The 20,714-nt window shown below is 51.1% G+C and overlaps 1 protein-coding gene across 2 annotated transcripts in view; it reads left to right on the forward strand.

Moving 5' to 3' along the window:
- ELL (elongation factor for RNA polymerase II) overlaps positions 1-16,283 on the forward strand; it is a 61,138-nt gene extending 44,855 nt beyond the window's left edge. The window contains exons 6-12 of one of the 2 annotated variants that reach the window (XM_019538360.1): positions 2,556-2,680; positions 5,995-6,115; positions 9,198-9,687; positions 11,802-11,868; positions 13,117-13,288; positions 14,453-14,497; positions 15,371-16,283. In XM_019538360.1, coding sequence (XP_019393905.1) covers positions 2,556-2,680; positions 5,995-6,115; positions 9,198-9,687; positions 11,802-11,868; positions 13,117-13,288; positions 14,453-14,497; positions 15,371-15,475 — 1,125 coding nt within the window. In that variant the 3' untranslated portion in view covers positions 15,476-16,283. The remainder of the gene's footprint in view (positions 1-2,555; positions 2,681-5,994; positions 6,116-9,197; positions 9,688-11,801; positions 11,869-13,116; positions 13,289-14,452; positions 14,498-15,370) is intronic. The other variant, XM_019538361.1, reaches the window with a different exon arrangement.
- Positions 16,284-20,714: the final 4,431 nt, after the last annotated feature.

Raw genomic sequence — 20,714 nt, forward strand, 5'->3', positions numbered from 1 at the left:
TTGGAAACACTACTTGTAAAACTGTCCCTGCTCAGCACCACCTGCAAATCCAGATGAGCTACCAAATACTGGTTGTGTTGAAATGCCTTGCATAAGAAGAGCCAGATTGGGTCAGACCCATGGTCCATCTAGCCCAGTATCCTGTCTCTGACGGTGAAAGAGAGCACTCAGTGGAGTGGTCTATCCCCTATTCACGACCTTCCCTGGCATCCACCACTGTTGGTTTAGACATGCCAGGGGAAGTGCCTCCAAATACAGATCTGTCATCCATGAATATGGCTAGTCCCTTGCTGAACCTGGCAATGTTCTCTGCCTTTGCCACCTCGTGTGGCAATGAATTCCACATGTTAACTAGGCATTGCATTGAAAAACTACTTTCTCTTGTTTTAAACCTGTCTTCTACTCATTTCAGTGGGTGTCCCTGAGGTCTAGTCTTCTGGGACTTTGTGAGCAACAGTTCCCTGTTCACTTGGTCTGCACCCTTCATGGTGTTACAGACCTTCATCATATCCTCCTTCAGCCTCCTCTTTTCCAAACTAAAGAATCCTAGCTTTTCTAGTCTCTTCTCATATAGCAACTGCTCCCTGCCTTGCCCAAGTGTGCCCAGCTGCCACTTCCTTTGTGCTTCATATTTCCAGACTAGACTTCTGCTTTTTGGACTAACAGTCTCATTTTCTGAGAAGACACCACTTTGGAGGATGGGGAGTGCCCAGGCCCCAACAGTTGCTATGTACCTAGGTCTGGCTGGAGTGCAAAGTTGTTCAGACAGTCCTGAGAAGCTGTTTTACCTCTATTGTAAGCCCTTCTTTACAGGGTCTGGCATGTTGAAGATGCGTTAGGAAAGAAAAAAAACTTGGGCCCTAATCAGGAAGGCTTTTTCTTAAGCTGAAATTCTTCGGTTTATTTTTCATATTCGGTATGTTTACTGGGTAGCTTTACAACAGAACTCAAGTTCATCTTGGCTGGCTTAGGGTTTTGGAACAGTGACAGAACCGAAAGGAAAAACAAAGTGTTGGTCATGTACGCTGATAACTGCGTGCTTTTATCTCTTGTATCTGGAATGCTTCGCAGCATTTAGCTGCCTAGAACCCTTTTTCTTGTAAATTAACAGTGGCTTAAAACATTAGGCCACATTCAACTGTGGTGAAGCAAATGCACATGAGATTGTGACATGGTGTTTCCTGTTAGATAGATAGTATATTTCCTGCTCCTCCTGTACTTTCTGTTTTTATGAGGGTGCCTTACTTGATGTGCATGGATGATTTTGTAGCACGCTTCCAAACATTGTTGTCAGGGAGTCTTATATTGCACAAACACCACCTAAAACACAGCCATTGCAGCCCTGGGTAAGCAGTGAAGCTGCAGCCAGACAAACAGTGTGTCCACTGACTAAACGAGAGAGCTGCTTCCAATTTCAAGTGCACTTGACGACAGAGCAGGGCCTGAGCCTGTGAGATTTGATATTCCAGTCCCAGCGCTGCCAGCTTCCAGCATGACCTCGGGCAAGTCACTCCGTGTTGGTACCTCTGTTTCCCTTTCTGCAGACACGTGAGATGCACATGAAGAGGCTGTGATGCCGTGAAGGTGCTTTGCAAACTGCTGCTGCTCCATTCCAAAGGCTTATTCCCCCAGCACGGTGGAGTTACTAATTTTGTATTTAACCTTCCTCCAGATGAGCTGTCAACTGCAACTCTCAGCCTGACTTTCAGTCTAAAATTATTGAAAGACCAAGCTGGTGGGCAGCTCTAAGTTGTTCCCATCCTGGCTTGTTTCTTGTCCCAGCAGAGTCTCGTGTCAGGCCCCAAATACTGCCTCTGAATGAAAGAAAGAAATCTCTGTGAAAGGATTTGACAAAATGGATAAAAAGCCTCCTAGGCTGCATTTGGTGGGATGAGGGGTCACTTTGTAGAGCTAAGGAGTACAAGGCTCTGTTTCACCATCTTCCTGATTGGAGATGAACTGGTTTCTTTCTTCTCTGTTCTGCTGTGTTTAACCGTGCCCCATGCAGACATATTGGGGTGCTCACAGAGTACTAGGAAAGCATTCTCTTCACTGCCCTGCAGGAATATTGCATCTTTAGTTTTAACTTTGTTTCTCTGCCAGCTAGGTACTGTCTGTCTTGTGGCAGCACTTGACTGCTTGGACCCTCACAGCTTTGGTATCAGCTGCATCGTCTTGGGTGTTGGGCAGTTTGATAAATTGTCTGCCCGTTGCTGGAGGCAGGGTTGCTTCCCAGTGCTTCTCTGAGCATTTAGCATCAATGATTAGACATTAAAAATGGCAAATGACTCTTCAACTTGGACCCCAGTGTTGCATCTGTATATCCATAATTTGTGTGCTTTGTAAGTAAATGTTCCACTATTGTCCTGCCACCCATGTAAAAAAGGGAAGGCAAGTTTTGGTGCAGAGTGTGGAAGCCGGTATTAACATGATGTTTGCTGGCGCTTGTTACTCTGCCTTATGGGACATCAGCTGCAGTTTTTCTTAAGTCTTGGATTTCTTGTAAACTGAGAACTAAATCTTAATGTGTCCTACAAATTACTTTTCCATTTTAGGTGGCAAATCTGAGTGCCAAGGACAGCACTTTTACATTGAAAGACTGCATGTACAGAGAGGTGCAGAAGGACTGGCCTGGCTACTCCGAAGGAGATCAGCAGTTACTGAAGAGGATACTTGTTCGGTAAATTCCCCCACGCTCTCTGCTGTTTCCTGCTGCCTGCGTCCCTGAGTTGTTTGTCATGTACATGCTGAACTAGTGCAGCTGGTACTGGTCTGTGTAGCCCCAATGGAGTCAGCTGCACAGGCTGATGATCTAGGCCACTGGATCTTGCACAATGTGCCTGTAGTTTCCACCCTTGTTTCCCCACATGGCTCAGCAGCCACGTTCTCAGCATGCTGCTCAATGGCTGGTTTTCCGCGCTGCAGATAGATGTTCCTCTCTTGCTGGTGGGCAGCTCCTAGTTTTTCTCTTCCTGGGCCTTGTCTATGTTCAGATGCTTCAGTGGTCTTCACACTGATTTCTCAAGTGTCATTTTGATAGATTTAGTGCTGATAACAGTATCCCTTGTGTGTTGCTGTGCTATAGGTCACACAGGTGTCGGAGTCGCCCTCAGGCTAATGGGGCTGAGATTCAGTCATGATATGAACTGTGTGGGCGAAGATTATAGCTAGCAAGGCAGTGCAGCCCTTCACAGAGTACCCCAAACCTCGCAGCAGTAGCCTTTTTGTCCGTCTGTCTAGTCTCTGTTGTCAGGAGTCAGTCTGGATAGATGTGTCCAACCTGTAGGCATGTCCTTATCTGATAGCAGCCTTTAGAAGCCATCCTTGCTACCTCTTTTGTTTCCCATCTGCTTTTGTGAGCCTTTGAGTTTTTGCCTAGGTAAAGCTTACAGATTTGGAGCTGCTAGCAGGTAGGAGTTAAAAAGACATCCTTCTTCCACCTCTGGCCTGTGATCCTGCCCTGCCCTAGTGCTTGCGTCCCCCCCTTCTGGCTTCTCCGTGTATTTAATTATTGTTTTTGTTACCCAGGTTGGCTTTGACTTCTTTGGAGGCTTATTGTATTGCGAATGTGGCTAGCATAAAATAGAACTCTTCTTGTTGGAACAGTTTCCATGATTTGAAAGCACAATTGGCTTGAAGATGAGACTTTGGTTTAACAAAGTCTAACACTAAATGTTCTTTGGCATACTTAGGAGAACTCAAATGGGTATGTTGTAACTCATTTAAACATCCCTGATGCTGAATTGTAATTGAATGGAAAATTACAACTATCCACACAGTTTGCTTTCAAAAAAGTTGATTCTTCCTACTCAGAGCAGTGTTTACTGCCTTTTCTCAAACTGTGGCATTCAGTTATGCAGAGATCTAAAAATAAACCCTGGAAAGGATGTATTCAACTGTACAAACAAAGACCTGCACAGCCAATGCAGGTAATGAGGCTACAAAATGGAAAAAACATGTAGGGTTGAAGCCGGTAGAAAAACATTCACAAAGGGCACAGGCACCAGATGTAGGGCTTTACAGAGTGTGCCATGGTCGTCTCTGGGGCTGCCTGATCCCAGTCGTTAATGTCCTTTTGCAGCAGTCCAACTCTCTGGTTTTCATGCTCGGTCTCCACTCTGGATGGATCAAGAATTTCTTTAAGGTTATAGTTGCTGGGTTGATTCACTTTTTCCAGCCTTCCTTCCACATTATAGTCGATTCTTTTCCGAGTGTTGACAGGGACTCTGTCGCAGCTCTGCCCCTTGGTAAACTTTGGGGAAGCCCGGGGTGGGAGTGCTGCTTTTAACTTGCTTACACAGCGATATCAAATGTATTGAGCTGCTCAGTGAGAAGCTGACTTCCAGAGAAAGTTGCACAGTTTGCAGCAAGCAACACAGTGTCTTGGACTTCCTTCATAGTTGTACAAGGAATTGTCACGTGACTGAGATGATCCACTCACATCTGAGACGTGGTTGTGTTTGGGTTGAAATTATTGCTTTTTAAAATTAAAGTCTCTTTAAAATTGAAGCAAACGTGAGTTTAGTGAGCTTCCATGTCTAAAGTGTTGCTTAAGTGTGATCAGAGGTTCAAGTTAGGTAAAGAAACAAGTTTCTCTGGAGTTTTAACTGCTGCCTCTGTAATAGTCCTCCCAATTTGTAAACATTAAGGAAAGGAGAGAGATAATTTAACTGTGCTGCGATCGAGTTGAGCTCTCGCTTCTGCATCAGACCTTAGTACCCATGAGAAGAGGGCTGCAGAATCTGTACATGAAAACCATGTTTTAAAAAGCCTCTTCAGGGTTAATTTCTCTACAATGAAGCTTGACTCAACAGTCAAGTTTATTTCCTGAGTGACTAAGACATGGGTTCTCTGGATCATACAGGGAAAGTAGGGCAGAGTTAATGTTCCCTGAAACTTACTGCAGGAGCTGAAGAGCTTCATGGAAACCAGAGAGCCTGGAGACATGTGGACAAGGTTAACAAAAGCTCAGTGCTCGAGCTGCAGGTGTTGGGTTTGGTTTTGGTAAAGACGTTTTTGTTGCAGGGAGAGATTGTCTGGGAGGTGGAGGCTAGTACTGAGTCATAAGTCTGCACGGTGTTGAGCAGTATGCAGGAAAGCTCGTAGAGGCAGTCTAATTGGATGGATATGATATATTTCCCACCTCCCACCACCTTCAAAGCAGAGACCTGCTGAGTGTCTGCTTTACTGAATAGTTTCTTTAAGGTGGACTTCACCTTAGAAGCGTGAAGGACCACTGATAACCTATTTCAACTGAAACTAATTCTTCAGATGATGATTTGGCCTCTAAGCACAAGCTTGAATACCTTGTAGGTGTTGAATTTTTTTTTTTTAGGTAACTTGTTCACAGACTGATTTCTGTTGTGTAAGGTGGAGCACTTGCTTGTGACATTACTTGTGTCTGGCCACTGAGGAAGCCAGGCAGAAATGTACAGTTAAGAGAATAGCACAAGTCAGTCCTCTTTCCATCATGGAATCCAGACTGACCTCAGATGATAAAGCAGCGAGTGTCCCTACCTGACATGCTTGCAGGCATCACATGGAGCTTTTTCTTCTCCTCCTGATGACTTGCACAGTCATGGGAAAGCAGGCAAGAGATCGCACTGCCGCTATTTAGCATTGTAGGTTTTATGCATCTTGATGTTTTTTCCCTGTGGAGAGGCCATGTTCTCCTGGCACCCTGCCCCCACCTTTTTTTTTCTGGCTTGGGGTGAGTGTAGCAGCTTTGCCTCAAGTGAAGAGGTTTTCTTTCTACAGGCGCTGTTGCTGCTTGCTTAGTTGGGTACAAAGAGCTGTAGTGAGCCAAGCAGAAAGTGCCACATCCCTGTGTGTCCTGCACGCCTGCAGCCACACTTGTGCTGAAGCTCCACTGGCGGTCCAGTGGTCAGGAACTTATTCTGGGCTCAGCTTGCTTTGTATAACTTGCAGCTGCTGCTGGGGCATGCTTGCGTCTTGTGCACAGGATCTGAACCCCTCTTAATTTCTGTCTTTCAGGAAACACTGTCAGCCCCAGAACAGCAGCAACCTTCCAGCGGATGCTTCTTCCCTTAGTCCGCCAAAAGACCACGCGAACTCTGCGTCGCCACCGCAGGTGGGTGGCAAACCACTGGGATCGGTACGTGCAGGACGGGCTCTGGGCGAGAGAGAACCTTAGCATCTAGCACTAAGCTGGGCACTGGCTCTAGACCCTGGTCAAGTTGTTCAGCATCAGGGGAGGGGGGTGGTGCGTAACCTGCCTTCTGACACTCGGCTAACTTCTGCTGGGAGTCGATGAGACGAGAGTGCTTACTGCACTCATTACCCGTAGCTGTTTGGAGCCGAGCAGTAATGAGCAGCTCCCAAGCAGAACAAAGTGGTGTTCAGACCTTGGGCTGCTGCGGTCTGATTGCAGTGATCAAAGCAGGGTGTTGCTGGTGTGCCGAGCTGTGAAAGCCGTATGCATATCCGGGCAGCTTCTTGGAGATGAGGATATGCCCCTTCATGTTTACTCACGTAGCCTGTTGCCAGGTTTCCAGAGCCTGCATCTCCTGGAGCCTTCCTACCCATAATCCTGGACAGCTGTTGAATGCACTTTGCATCATGAAGTAGCTCTTGGCTACCAGTACATCAGCTTCTCGCCTGTAGAAGCCCTGTGGCAAAAGGAGTCTGAGCTGACCTGTATTCTTGCATCAGCTAGAAGACTCTCCTCTTCATAGCTGGCCTCTTGCCTATCAGTAGGGTCTGGCATTTAGTAGCTTGTGAGGCGAGCACCTTAGCTTAGCTCTCACCTCCTTGCTTTTACCTCAGAAAGCAGGTGCCATCCCATTCCTATACTAGTGGTCTGAACGGGTATAAGCTGTGTTCTGTGATAACCAGCCAAAAGGCTCATCTGCTAGGGCATCCCTCAACCAGCCTTTGATCTGTTCTGGCCTCAGTGCTTTGGCTGAGCAGTGAAATGCATACCACCTCTGCACTCTGTAGGGTAGTCCAGGGAAGCTAGGTATTTATCATCCTCCTGCCAGTGTAATATGTAAGGCCTGCTTTGCCTGGACAGCCATGCTGAGAATCAGTAGCAGTGGTTGTTAGCAGTTAAGGAAACAAAATGCTTTCTGGGAGGCGAAGCACTGCTCCATCAAGTCCAGGAATCAACCATGCAACCCAGAGTTTACCAGGAAGCAAGCTCTCAGTCCTCACCTGCTGCTCTTTGGCTGCCTGCCTGGTACCTAGAGAGTGATCCTTTTCACTGAGCAAGGCGGGAGGATGTTGAAGTTCTTCTACTTGTTAATTCATTAAACTCCGCTCGGGACTTTTTTTTCTTTTTTTTTTTTTTTAAGAATCTGAATACAAAACCTGGCATTCTCTAGCGGTCTGTCTCTTGGTTGCATCTATTAGGAAAGAAAAGGAAGTGAAATATGTAGGAGTTATTGGCCAGTAAAATCTGACTAACTAGCATCTGAACACAGGGCTGTTGAATAATAAATGATTTATTGCAGCCTATCAATGTACAGTGCCTTGTACTACTCTCCATGGTAGTAATGTGCTCCAGGCAAATGTGTAACCCAGAATGGTTCCAGTGCAACTAGCGAGGGATTAGTAGGCAAGCCACAGCCCACCTTTATTTTTCTCTTGCTGCCATGTGCTGGTCCATGTATGATTTAGCTGTAGTGTCTCTTAAGGAAGTGGCTTTTTCCAATGACTAGAGCAGGGATTCTGGGTAGGTTGTCCGAGGCTCAGTTATTTGGCTGCCACATTTTGCACTGAGCAATGAAGTGTCTTTTCCTGTGCTTTAGTTTCATACTGAACTTTTTTAGAAGACCTGTGCATGTATTTGGCCCATGGCATGTAAGGGGAGGAAGGCTCTGCTGGCCTTGAGGTAAGGTTGAACTTAGCAGCTCTTCATTTGTTCTGCTTCTTACATCCATCAGGTTTTGTAGGCCCCAAAGCATGTAGCCCTTGCTGAGATGCAAGGACCTCAGCCCTCTCCCACCCACAGGGTCCTGCCACTTGTGGTAAGGAGCAGGGAGCTGTCTGCTGGTGTTACTGAAAGCAGTCAGGAAGTGCTGTTGCCCCACTAGTACCTGGCAGAGTGAATATTTCCTCTCCACAGCCTTTCTGACTGGTGCCTGTCTGGAAAGAGGAACCTTCTGTCACCGGGCAATGTTCCCTTTGGAATAACTAAAGAAAAAAGGATGTCCATCTCCAGACTGGCATCACAGTTCCAAACTCACTTTCCTGTGGGGGTCAAATTGCATGTGCAAACACAGCAGTCCAATCTGAGACAGCAAGGAAAGAAGTATCCAAAAGAAACCAGTCAGAACTATGGCTTGTGTTCCACTGGATAGTGAATAACCTGCTTCAGGCTTGTGCAGCTGTGCAGGTGGGCGCTGCAGTGCTGAGGCCTTCCCCAGATAATCTGGCTGCCTCTCCACTTGCAGTCAGCTCGGTGTTTGCAGCTTTTGGCTTTGACCCAACTCTCCCTCCACTGCTGACCTGTAACCCACCAACAGCCACCAAGTAGACGATGCAGATGAGAGCACTGCTGCCACCTCCATCAGCTGTGGCTTTATCCCCAAAGAGCAGAGCCCTTTCCCAGAGCAGCACATCTGTCACTGTCCCAACTGGTGAAGGCAGAGCCTCTGCCCTTTTCCTGCTCTCAGACACGAGGGGAGCGAAGATCATGGCAGCCTGAACATAGCAGCTTTCAGTCTCTTACTCGAGCTGTTGGCACTTGTGGTGTTTGGCTGTGATAATGCTGCCCCCATCATTAATTTCCAAGGCGGGGGGGATTTTCTCTTTCCCTTTAAACTTTATTGCTAGTTTAAAGGGGAAACGACTGAGCTACAAGTCTTCAGCAGGTGACCAAAGGCAGCAGGAAGCTGTCCTCATTTGGGAGTGACATCCTTGGCTCCTGAGCAGGTGCTGCTACCTTTACCCGGCTCGCACCTAGGTGTGTTGCAAAGGCAGCATGTGAGGGAAGTGCTTCTGGTGACTAGAAGAGGTTGCAGGTCGGTGGCTGTGTCACACAGCAGGCCTGTGCCTAAGAGGTCTCTGGGGCTTAGCAAAGGACTGGCCAGGGTGCTGTGTTTGTGTTTCCTTTGCAGTGACGTGTGTGGTCGTTGATGCGGCAGCGCCACCTCGTGGCAGCTGAGCTTGAATGCCCAGGGCTGAAATGATTTCTTGTCAGACTCCAAAAACAAAATGTTATTCTCTGTCCTCAGAAACGCTCCCAGCCCCTGGAGTTCATCGATCCACCAGCCAGCAAGAAGTCGAGGATCTCACACCTGGCCCACAGAACTCAGCCCACTTTCAATGGGAAACTCAACTCCTCCAACGGGAAAGAGGCGCCTGCTCCAGCCGTGACATCAGCTGCAGCTGATTCCACTGGCTCCGGCTCCCACTTGCCCGTTTTGGAGCTGCCACGGCCTCACGACCCGCTTTCGGATGTCAGCAATGACCTGAGTCACAACGGCAGAGACTGTGAGAACCCTGAGGCAGCTGACAGACTGACGAATCCTTTGTCAACAGACTGTGCCCAAACCAGCAAACTCCCCTCTAGCTCCTTGCATGTGAAAAGCAAGAAAAAGTCTAAAAAGCACAAAGAGAAAGAGAGAAAAGAGAAGAAAAGTGATGAGAAGTGCAAAGAGGAGAAGCAGGACTGTGAAGCAATCAAGAATGCTGGCTTAATCGGTGCCCCCCAGGGTGTCCCAGGTAAGTCACTGCTGAAAGGTGAGGGGGGCAGGAGAAGTGCTTATGTAGACTGTAGCTGCATGTTTGTCTTCTGAATACTTTGCATGCCTCTAGCTGCACCCGCTACCACTGCTGAAACACTACCACCATCTCTCTCTCTTGATCAGGAAACAGCCTTGCTCTGAGCAAAACCATTCCAGTTTTTCCTGTTTTTAGCCTTTTATCTTGTGCTGCTTTGGAATCTATATCACATGGCATCGCGCTTCTCTGTAGTAAATGAAAAGCGTGATTAACACCTGGGTGGGTGGCTGGTGATGGCTGAGTCTTTTGGACACAGTGCTTTTCTGACTACGTGGGTGCCAGGCTGCGTTCAGCAGGCTTGAGTTGATATTATCATGGCCACCTTAGTGACTCTTTTCGTTCCCATAATGAAAGCTAGTCATAGAGATTCTTACAGCTGGGCATACTGGAAGCAGCTGACCAATGTGATGGGGCATGTGGTGTTGGGACAATGCACTTGAGTCCTTACAGGAGGAATGAAGTATTTTGGTTAGAGGGAAGAGCAGCTTGTGAAGAGGGAGCTTGAGAGCAGCAGGCAATTTAACACCAGTGAAAAGCACCGCTGGGTCTCCTGTTCTCCTGCACCTACCAGAGTGGTTCTAGGATGCCCTTGAACTCAGACGCTTTGATAAAATCGACTTTGGATAGTCTGAAAGGTGGAAATCTACCCTCCCTTTTACTTTTTTTTTCCTCCTTGACCATGGCATAAATCTGTAGAATATGCACACTGTTCTCCTGACACTCTTTGCTCAATAGCAAAATATTCCCAGTCCTTTTCTCAGTTTCTGAGCTCTTGGCACTGCCAAAAATCCCAAGTCAGAGCGTGAAGTAGGGGGGTAGTAGCAGTAACAGCAGCGTAGTGGTTCACATGAGTTCCTTGTCACAGCCTGGCTACACGCACGGCATTGATGAAACATGTAGGGTGGCTCGGTTCAGTGTGCAGTTGCCTGGGGATTAAAAGAAACTGGAACAAAACAAAGTCAAGGATGCTTCTATTAGAGCATTTGCTGCTGGGATGTGGAGAGGCGGCGCTCGCCTTGGGTCCCCTGACGGCAGGCGGCAGGTGGCGCTCCCAGACAGAAGAAACCTCCGGGATAGCTGTTGTTTGCTGCTGGCTTTCCTCTGTCGCTGGTGCTTTGCCTCTACCTTGGCCCCAGTCACCACCTTCTTCCCTGATCCAGAGTAGGGAGGACTTTGGGGCAAACTGTTTCCAGTCTCCAGCTGCAGGGTCCAGGCTCGTGCCCCCTTCCCCGGGCCTGCTGCTGATTTCCTTTCTTTTCAGTCTCTGGCAGCCGTGGGGCCAAACCAGGGTCAGGCTTCACCTTGGAAAGAGCTTCTGGGCTTCCTGCTCCCTTGCATTCCCTGGAGGGCTTGCTCCAGAGTAGCGTTTGCTGGTGCCGTGCGGCTTGGTTTGGGGCTTACGCTGCCACCCTTGTGTGCCTTCAGTGTTACAGGACCACGGGCAGTTGCACTGCTCGCTTGGCTGAGCCACTGGAAGAAGAGGTTGGGTGGAGGAGTAAGAACCCCCCCTGTTTTGGGCCTTTGGAGCCACTTACCTGCCCCCATTGCTTTATGGGCCGAGATTGACTTTCCAGCTGGGCCGCTTGGAATCAGAATAGTTTGCCACGTGGAATCAGAAACCCCTCAAGGCACTGTCACATGTATCCCTTCACCCCATCTCCAAGGGGGCCGTGGGATGAGCGACAGAACTAGATTGGAGGGGACACGGACATCCTGCTCCATTATCTAATCTGCCCATCTGGACGCTGTGAATCATGTTTGGTAGCTCACCGGTGTGGGGATTAGCATGTTATCCCTGCTTACAGGCACGCAGCGATATTTATAAACCAATTAAATTCAGAAATGTCTTTGCAGCTTGGTGCATTGGCCACTGCCAGTGTAGTGGTTTGTGTGGGGCTGTTTGCAGTCCTAAGGTTTTGGCCCCATCACAGTACTGACACTCTGCCTTCAGTCAGTGTATACATCAAGGATTTGGTTAAATGGGTTTATGAAGCCGGACTGATGAATGACCCTGTCGGATGTGGGACTGATGTGACTGGGTTTTTTTTTTTCAGGCTTAAATGGAACATGCAATAACGCTACTGTACCAACGTTAACTTCAGAAATGCCTGATTATTTATTGTAAGTATATCAGTCGGTCCATCATGCTAAGACTTGCCAATTACCACTCAGTTAGGCTTGCTGATTGTATTAAAGTCTGGAAAGCAAATTAGTTACAGAGGAAAAAGCCAAAACAATGGGTCCAGATTCACAAATGTGTGCCTTAAAGCGAGATGTAGAGCAGGTCTTCTCACTATTCCCTGATGCTAGAAGTCAAGGACCTCCTTCTGGGCAGCGGGTGATGACACCTGCCCTTAAAATAACATCTTGTTGTCAAAAGCGCTTGCTGAGCCTTGCCTGGGCCAGAAGGGACTTCAAGGATGAAACACAGCGCATGGTATAGACGGCAACAGTGAGAGGGACCAGCATGCTCAGTGCACAGCAGTGCAGTTGCTTACCACCAGCCCAGCAACACCAGCAGTCCTGAAGGTGTTGGAGATCCTGTGTGCTGGGTTTCCTGGGGAAGTGAAAATCTGCTTTCCCATGTTTTGTTGGGAAGAGCATCAGTCTGTAACTTCTTGGTCTTTAGATGTTGCAGGACGTTGACTGACAGCTACTGAAACCATTGCAGCAAGAGTCTGCTCACCTCGGGGTTCAGAGTGCATGCCACTAGCCCCCTTTCAGTCGCAGTACTGAGTCTGAACCTCTTTGTGGAACTCATGCCAGGTTGAGTGAGGGCAGTCCATTTGTACCTGCTTTTTCTGTGTGCCCTCTGACTTGTGGGAGCAGAGTAGTTAACAATCTAAGGGCATCTATACATCCTCCAGGGTTGAGGGGGTGCTTTAATTAAAGCAGCTCTGAGCTGCTCTAATTAAAGCTCCCGCAGTGTCATGTGTATTCAGCAGCCTGCACTTCAAAATGGTGGCAGGGCTGTTTTAACTAAAGATTGTTCAAGCTTTAGTTAAAGCACCCCCACCACCACTTTGAAATACAGGGATGCTGAATACATGTGACACAGAGGCTGCCGGAGTGTGCTAATTAGCATGCTCCAGCAGAATCGAGTCTGCTCCAACACATGCTAATTAGCACACATTGGAGCAGAGGTCCGTCATGTGTATAAGTGCCCTAAGTTTTCATCTTGCTGCAAGTGGAAGAAGGAAGAGATGAGAGAGGGGAAGCCAAGTCAGCTGCCACTTCTAATAAGTGAGCTTTGCCTTGGAAGGCAAACGCCCAAGAGACCCTTGGTTCAGCTTTCTGGCACCATAGTAACCTGGGAAGCTGTCTGGGAAGAGGCCTTCATATCGACTAACTGATCTCTGTTCCCTTTAGAAAATACGCAGCCATTTCCTGTTTGGAGCAGCGTCAGAGCTACAAGAACGACTTCAACGCAGAGTACAATGAGTACAGAGACTTGCACGCCCGGATAGAAAGGATAACCCGCCGGTTCACACAGCTGGACTCGCAGCTAAAGCAGCTTTCACAGGGCTCGGAAGAATACAAGGTAGAGATGCAGATCACTGCGGCAGCACTCGGGCTGCCACTTGCGGGGATGCAGTTGCTGTTGCCATTTTGGTAGCAGCTTTGTGGGGTGCTGGAGGGCAGGGACTCGCAGGCGCGGCGTGTGTTTGTGTGGGATGTGCTGTGGGCAGCCCCAGACTGATGGATGCGCCATGTGCGTGCAGCTGACAGCTTCGCAGGCGGCTTGTCCGAGAACCCAGTACCTTCAGTTTTGAGTCGGAGCACGCATTGCAGTACTTGTTGACAGGGAGCAGCCTCAGTTAGACAACTGGCATCCCCAGCCAAAACCTGCTGGCAGCTATTAGTACATCACCCGAGCCAGAAAAATGATATTCACACATATGGGAGGGTATTGGAGCTGGAAAGGGGCTTAGCATGGGGTCATTTGTTTCTCCTGAAGCTTTCATCTTAATAGCCCAGCATTATTCAACCTGTCAGACTGATTCCAAGAAGCTTTAACTATTCATTACCTTGAGAAAATAAGTTTGCTGAGACTAAAAAGCTATTCTTTACAGGGTCCCCATTGTACTAGGCAGCATTTCCTTCCTGCTCAGATGTCCTTCCTTCCCTTTGAAATGCCCTCGCTTTTCTCTGTTGGTTTATTTTGATGATCCAAGAAAAACGAGACTTTTCAGTGGAGGAAACAGCAATTTTGCTGTAGATTAAACTCCCTGTGGAGCAGAGTTGGGGGCTCTCCTCGCCCCTGAGAAATGACTGGCACATGGGCTTGATCCTTCAGCCTATAACCCAAGTGATACAGCAAGGCTCTCTCCCACAGCCATGACTGCACCCATGAAGCGTATCAAGGCTGAGGCTCATGCTCTACATCGCTGGCGGGTGGTTGTGCTGTATTCTGTGCGTGTCCCACTCCATCCTCTTTCAAGCTGGTTGCCTTTTTCACCTTTGGCTTTTGCCACCAGGTTATTTTTGCATATATGCAAGTGCACATTTTTACCTATTAAGTTGGCTTTTCTCTATGCTTCTGGGGGAAATTTAACTGTCTGCTCATCAATGAGCACTGTGCTCTGGGAAAGGGGATCTTTCTCGCTGTCCCCAGCTCTGGGTATCTGGGATGTGCTGTGCACTACAGTGACTCGTGTTACTGTTTTTGTGGCAGCAGAAGGTAATGGTGTCCTTTCCTTTTCAGACTATTCATGATCAAATTTTACAGGAATACCGGAAAATTAAAAAGGTGAGTATGAATCTCTCAGCCATGGGCTGGGGCTGGGGGTTGTAAGAAATGGACCTCACTTGACAAGCAAGCAAGTCTCGGGTAGTTCTCATACGTCAGATTACCAGTGCTAAGCTTTACCTTGGGGTGCATCTGGCCGGGTTTTGGAAGCCCACGCTCCCTCTGCAGTTGCAGTGGTGCGTGCTCAGTGGCTCAGTACTGGATCCATCTCTGAGCCACATTAGTCAACATTTTGACGTGCCTGATTGCTGGTCAAAGCATGCCTGGGTTAAAGTGCCATCAGCATCAGAGGTAGCAAAGGACAATACTGAAGCTTGGAGATGTGACCTGAGGGCAGGCAGATCCTGCTGGTCTGCATACCTGTGACTGGAGGTTCCTGGTGGATTTGGATATAATCTGCGCTCAAAATGACTAGTAGCAGCTGGTGTGGGCATACAGATCCCCTGCTGAGGATGCTGGCATATGCGTTTTGTGCCCATAATGCCTTGCAGACATGCCAGCAGTCCTGGTCGCTGTCCTGGTCACTGTCTAGGGAGGTGAGGTAGAGGCAGGCAGAGCAGGCTGGCCTGGGTGTGCTGCCAGTGAAGCTGTGCCATGCTGCACACTAGGGCTCAGGAACATTTTAAGGGAGGAAGAAGAAGAGTAGGAGTTGAGAACCAGGAGTGGGCAGCCAGACCATGGGGCATCTTGGACGCAGGGCTAGTGACTGCCCCTCCACTGCTTCAGCAAGGGTCGTCATCTAGCGCTAGCGTGGCAGCCCCGTGAGCGATGCTTACATCCCGGGGTCCTCTGATCCTTTCCCCATCTGCCAAGGAGGGGAGGGTGGGACTGGAGAGTTAACGTCTGTCGTTGCACTTCCCCTCTCCCCTGCAGACAAACCCGAATTACAGTCAGGAGAAGAACCGCTGCGAATACCTCCACAACAAACTGGCTCACATAAAAAAATTGATAGCAGAGTATGACCAACAGCAGTTTTAGTCCTGGCTCTAGGATCTGGACAGGGAAGGGTAAAAACATTGACTTGGACATTACTGCCCCTTCCACAACAAGCCGGGATTCCTTTTGGAGAGGCGCACTAAGGCCTCATAGCTGGAAGAACTTGGGCATGATTTGTGATGGTGAATTGGTCCGAGCCAGGGAGCAGTGCCTGGTGTGGCCCTCTCAAGTTTCCCCTCTCCAAACATTGGAATGTACAAAAGGAAAATCTGCTGTTTTTTGGTTGTTTTTTTTTTTTTTCTTTTTGAAGCCAGCATTTGACAGTTAAGGGAAAACTCACCCCAGGCAAACAACTCCCAAAGGTAAAGAGCTGGTGGTTTTCTCGGATTCAGGTTTGGAGCGGCGTGGAGCTGTCCCAGCCCGGCACTGCCCATTCTGTTCTGCAAATGGCGAGGAACTGGAATGCTGCTAGGTTGCCACCTCCTCCTCCGGCACCTCGACTGTTCCTGTGCCAGCGGCATGAGTCCGCACACGAGCAGCGCGAGGCCTGGGGGATTGAGTTGGATCATCCTGTCCGATCTGCGCCCACCGGGGCGGGTGTCGGCCAGAGGACACTGCGCTGCCTGTGGGGTCTAGTGCTGGTGCCAGATGCCTCGTACCTGGAACCTTTCCTGCAGCGCACGCTCGGAGCGGGTGGCACAGACTGGGCCGACCGCTGCGGTGTGAGGCTGGAAGCCGGAGACCTGCCCGTCTGACTTTTTTCTAGTTTTATACTGAGACAGCCAATTTTATTAATTGCTAATGAGACTATGGTCTATTTTTGTATAAAAAAAAGAGCATCTTTTCTAAACCTGTGCCTCCCATTTCCTTTTAGGCCAAGTGTTTCCAAACCTGTCCTGTCTCTCGCTGCAGTATTACTAACGCTGGTTGGTAGCTACTCAGATAAGTTATTTTGTTACTGCAATGACCTGCCGGAGGGGCTTGGATAGGTGCTGTTCTGTTCTGTTTTGTTCCATTTTGCACATTTCCAAAGAAGCTGCAGCAGTGAGTCGGGCGCCAGAGCAGGTGCCTGAGCCTGCCGTGGCAGCCAGATCGCATGTCCGTGGCAGTCCCTGGCGCTCGTGCTCTGTCCCTGCCGCTTTGTGTTGCAGTCTTTTCTCTCTGGTGGCATGAGGAACTAGCCCACAAGCACAGAGGTGCCCTCTGTACCACGGTCTGTGCCACTCCGCTCCTGCCAGACCTGCAGTGTTTCGTTCCTTCCCTCTTCCATGTTGCTCAGAGCCAAGGGTCCTGCTCACTGCCTCAGAGCACTGGCAGGGAGGAGGAAGGAAGGTAGCTGGGGTGGTCAGAGACTCCCTTTGTTCCACTGTCCCCAGGGCCGCGAGTCCATCAGGTGCGACGGTTCCGCAGAGACAGGGCTTTTGCAGCGAGGTCTGTTGGCTTGTTGCCTGGGGCAGCCGCTGCTGGAGTTGTACATAGTTTTTAAAGTGTTTTGGTGTTCTGTTCCCTGCCTTGTCCAGACCTGAGCAGGATCCTAGCGCGTCTCCACCCCGCACTCCCTCCGCCAGGATCTTGGCGTTCCATCGTCAGAGATGGATGAGTGCCAAAGAGAGCGTGTCCCACGGCTTGAACCATGTTGAGCACGCTAGCCCCAGCACGGTGGTTCTCCAGCCATGCTCTGTGGACAGCCAGCTGGCCACTGAGCCCCTCCAGCCGGCATCGCGAAGGCCCGACACTGAGGGGATCAGTGAGAAGCTGGGAGAGAGAAGGGCCCACAGGGCTCTGCTCCCCACAGCAGTCTGGTCCCTGCCATTTATTCCTCCTTCAGATCACGCCATAGGAAAAAGTCCTAGCAAGCATCTGAAGGCTCAAGGAACACTTGGCTCGCAACAGTCCCCTGCCCCCGAGAGCTTGTGAGAGCCACGTAGGGCAGGGGAAGGCAGGTCCGGGCACGGGCCGGCTGTCTGTCCGTAGCACTACACATCTCTGGGTGCTTCCGTGTGGCGAGGAGAGTTGATTCCAAGCGAAAGCTGCGGTCCCAGCAGGGTGGGTCTGCATATCCCCCCCCGCGCATTAAATCTGGCAGGCGTGGGTGGCATTTGGGTTTTGCTGCTCCTCACTAGCACCAGCGTCAGGGGGAGGCCCCAACATCCCTGTCTGCGCTTGGATCCTGCTCCTGTCGGGCCCCAAAGCCCTGCCGCCCCACCTCCACGTGGACGGCACTGGATTTCAGACGTGTCGCTGCCTCCCTGCTCCAGGGCTCCCTCCCCCTTGTTTGCAGACATAGGGTCCGTGCCTGGAAAGCTCCTGTGGTCCCTTGGGCATGCCACGAGAGCTTCCCCACCAGGCTTGGTCAGCGCCAGCCTTCCCTGTGGTGGCAGGAAGCTGCACCTTCCTGGTGACAGCACGAGATCCGTGCCATGAGGCAGCATCTCCTGAAGTCCCCAGAGCCTGGCTTGTGGTGGTGGCACGCGTCGGCCAGCAGAGTCGGTGTCTGTACGAACGAGCCCAGGTCCATTTCCTCTCGCAAGCAGAAGGAACCCGAGCTGAACAGATTCTTCCGTGGAAACACTTCTCGTTCTGCTCTGTGTTTTGGAAAGCGGGGTTTGCAATTTTTCGGGAGGTTGTTTGTTTGGGGCGGGGGTTGGGGGTTTTTTTGGAAGGAAGGAAATAGAGATGGATCTCAATCTTTATACACCTGCTATAAGATATTTTTGCAAACAGAGTTGTATACGGAGATGTATTGTGTACATTTACATGTATATTCTGGAACTTCTAAAAATTGGAATATAAAACTGAAAATATTTAATGAATATCCAAACTGTGAGACCCAATTAGCATTCAACTATTTTCTGCTTCACTTTTTTTTGGACTGTGTTAAAGAAACGTAGTCGAATCTGCCTTTTTTTTCCTTTTTTCCTTTTTTTTTTTTTTTTTTTTTCCTTTTAGCTATTATGAAGCTAGGCAAATTTTGTGCTTTTTGGGTTAATAGAAACCAGTTGTAGGTGACCTAAGTCTGATCTAACTTATTGATCCCGTGTTTTCCTTTGTAATATTGTACTGTGGATACAACTATATTGAGCCATGGAGTTGGAGTTTACAAAGAGCTTTTCACTTTGCCAAAATGTTACGATTTCAAGGCAGCAGCAGAGTCTTCAGCTTGCCTCGTCTTTTCTTAAAAGAGCTAGTGTCCTTTTGTACACTAAAAAGCTGAATGCTGATTTTGCAACATATAATAAATTCACTGTATTGGAAAGCAACCCCTCTACGGCTGTCTCTTTCTCTCTGGTGCGAGGGGAGAGGGGTGCGGGTGGCAGAAAAGTGAGGTTTGAAATGTGCCCGAGCTCAGGGGCAGCGAGGGAGGAGCAGAGCAGAGCCCAGCCCCGCAGGCTGTAGCACAGCTACACCCCAGAGCTGGCTGCCTCCTGGGAGGGACAGCTGGGGGTCACCAGACGCCACATGGCTCTGCATCTCCCGCCAAGTGCTGTGGCCAGTCCTCAGGAGTGAGGGGGCTCTAGTCCTTGGGACTGGGCTGGAGCCTCAGCTGGCCCCGGGCCCTCAATGCCCAGGGGACTTCTCTGCCCACTGAGCCCGGGACCAGAGCCCCCCCCAGCCTGGTCCAGTCTCCAGCTGAGAGCAGAGGGAGTGAGGTGCTTGCTGAAGGTTAACGATGCTAATCTGATGTCCTGGCTGGTGGATTAACAGCATACTCCCTGTCAGCACTGCCCTACTTACTGGGGTGGCTGCGGGCGGGGTGGGGAGGGACACAGCCCGGGAGCCTTGGGCCTTGCTTGGACCAGCGGAAGGTTTCGTGGGTCCTACAGCTGCGGGACGGGGACAAGAGGCTGGGCCACAACTGGTGATTTTGCCCATGGAGCAACGTCCCTCCTCGTCCTGGCTGCTCCTCTGCCCTGAGACATGTTCAACCCCTGGGCGTGGAGGGAAGGGGATGGGGTGCCGGGGGAAGATGCTTTTCACAGGGAGGTTGGGGGCACTAGAGACCCTGGCACTTGAGGTGTTGGGGACCACTCGGTGCCCGGCTCTGGTCCCAGCCAGGCCCTGATGCCCATGGCACTGGCTGCAGGAGGCAAAGGTGGCCAGCCAGGCCAGAGGGGCACATCGCTCCATCTCGGCCAGCCGAGCAGGCGAGTGGAAATTTCCTGCAGGCTCCTTGCTGCTCTGGCCCAGCCGCCCCCCGTCTGCAGCCTCGAAACCTGACTCTGCCACCAGCTGAAAATTTAATGTGCCAGTGATCGCTGCCAGCCGGAGGGGCTGTGCTTAAAGGGGCTGCTGCCGGTTGCTGGGGCCTGCACTGGATTCCCTGCGCCGGCCACTCCTTTGGAGTCGTGGGCCGCTCTGCCCTGGGGTTGGACTGTGCACCTCTGGCAGGAACAGGAGACCAGCACAAAACACTTGTTCCTGGGGTCCCCGGAATCGCCTGCCCCAGGCCTTGCTGGCCCTGGAGCAGAGGAGCTGGTGCAGGAGCCCCGCACGCAGGGGCGGGTGCAGCTGATGGGGAAGGTGCAGGGCCCTGCAGTGCAGCAGCTGCCCTTGCTCCCCTCCCTTGGGGCATGTCCTGGTGCTCGAGTGCCCCTGCAGCACTGCTGGGGCAGGCCGCTCACCCCTCCGTGCCCGCGCGGACGTCGGTCCTCCACCGTGCCCTGCCGTGTGCCCATGCGTGTCTCCTGTTCCGTCTGGGGAGAGCCCAGGGCAGCAGGCCCTGCGCCCCTCGCGCAGCGGTGCTGCGACCCACGCTGCCTCCCCCGCGCGCCCCTGCGTGCCGGGCGGGCCGGGCAGGGAGCGCGGGGCCCGCGTTGCAGCCGCGGCGCGGCGTGACCCGGGTACCGGCCCCTGGAGCCCTGCCAGTGGAAATGTACCAGCCGCTCCTCGCTGCCGGCAGCTCCGGCCCGGCCCCCCGCTCGCAGCGCTGGAAACCAGCCGCGGCTGCCCCGCGGCCCGGGGCAGAGCCGAGCCAGGCCCAGCCTCTGACCTCCGGCTGCCTGCGGCGCAGGGCGGGGATAGGTGGTGTGGCGCCGGCACCGGGCACACGGAGCAAGCCCCGCAGGGCCGGCGGAGCCAGTCCGGGTTATCGCTGCTGTGCGCGGGGGCCTTCCCCCCGGGCTGCCCCGGCCGCGGCTGGGCTGGGCTGGACGCAGGCGGGCGAGGCCGGGCCCTGGGCGGTGCAGGAGCCGCCCCGGCGGCGAGCAGGGAGCGGCGGAAAAGGCCGGTGCACAGAGACCTCCCGTTCGCCCCAGGCAGGGCCCGGCTCGGCTGGCCCGGC

Source organism: Crocodylus porosus, unplaced genomic scaffold (genome assembly GCF_001723895.1).
Source record: "Crocodylus porosus isolate Cpor-Errol unplaced genomic scaffold, CroPor_comp1, whole genome shotgun sequence".
Lineage (NCBI taxonomy): Eukaryota > Metazoa > Chordata > Crocodylia > Crocodylidae > Crocodylus > Crocodylus porosus.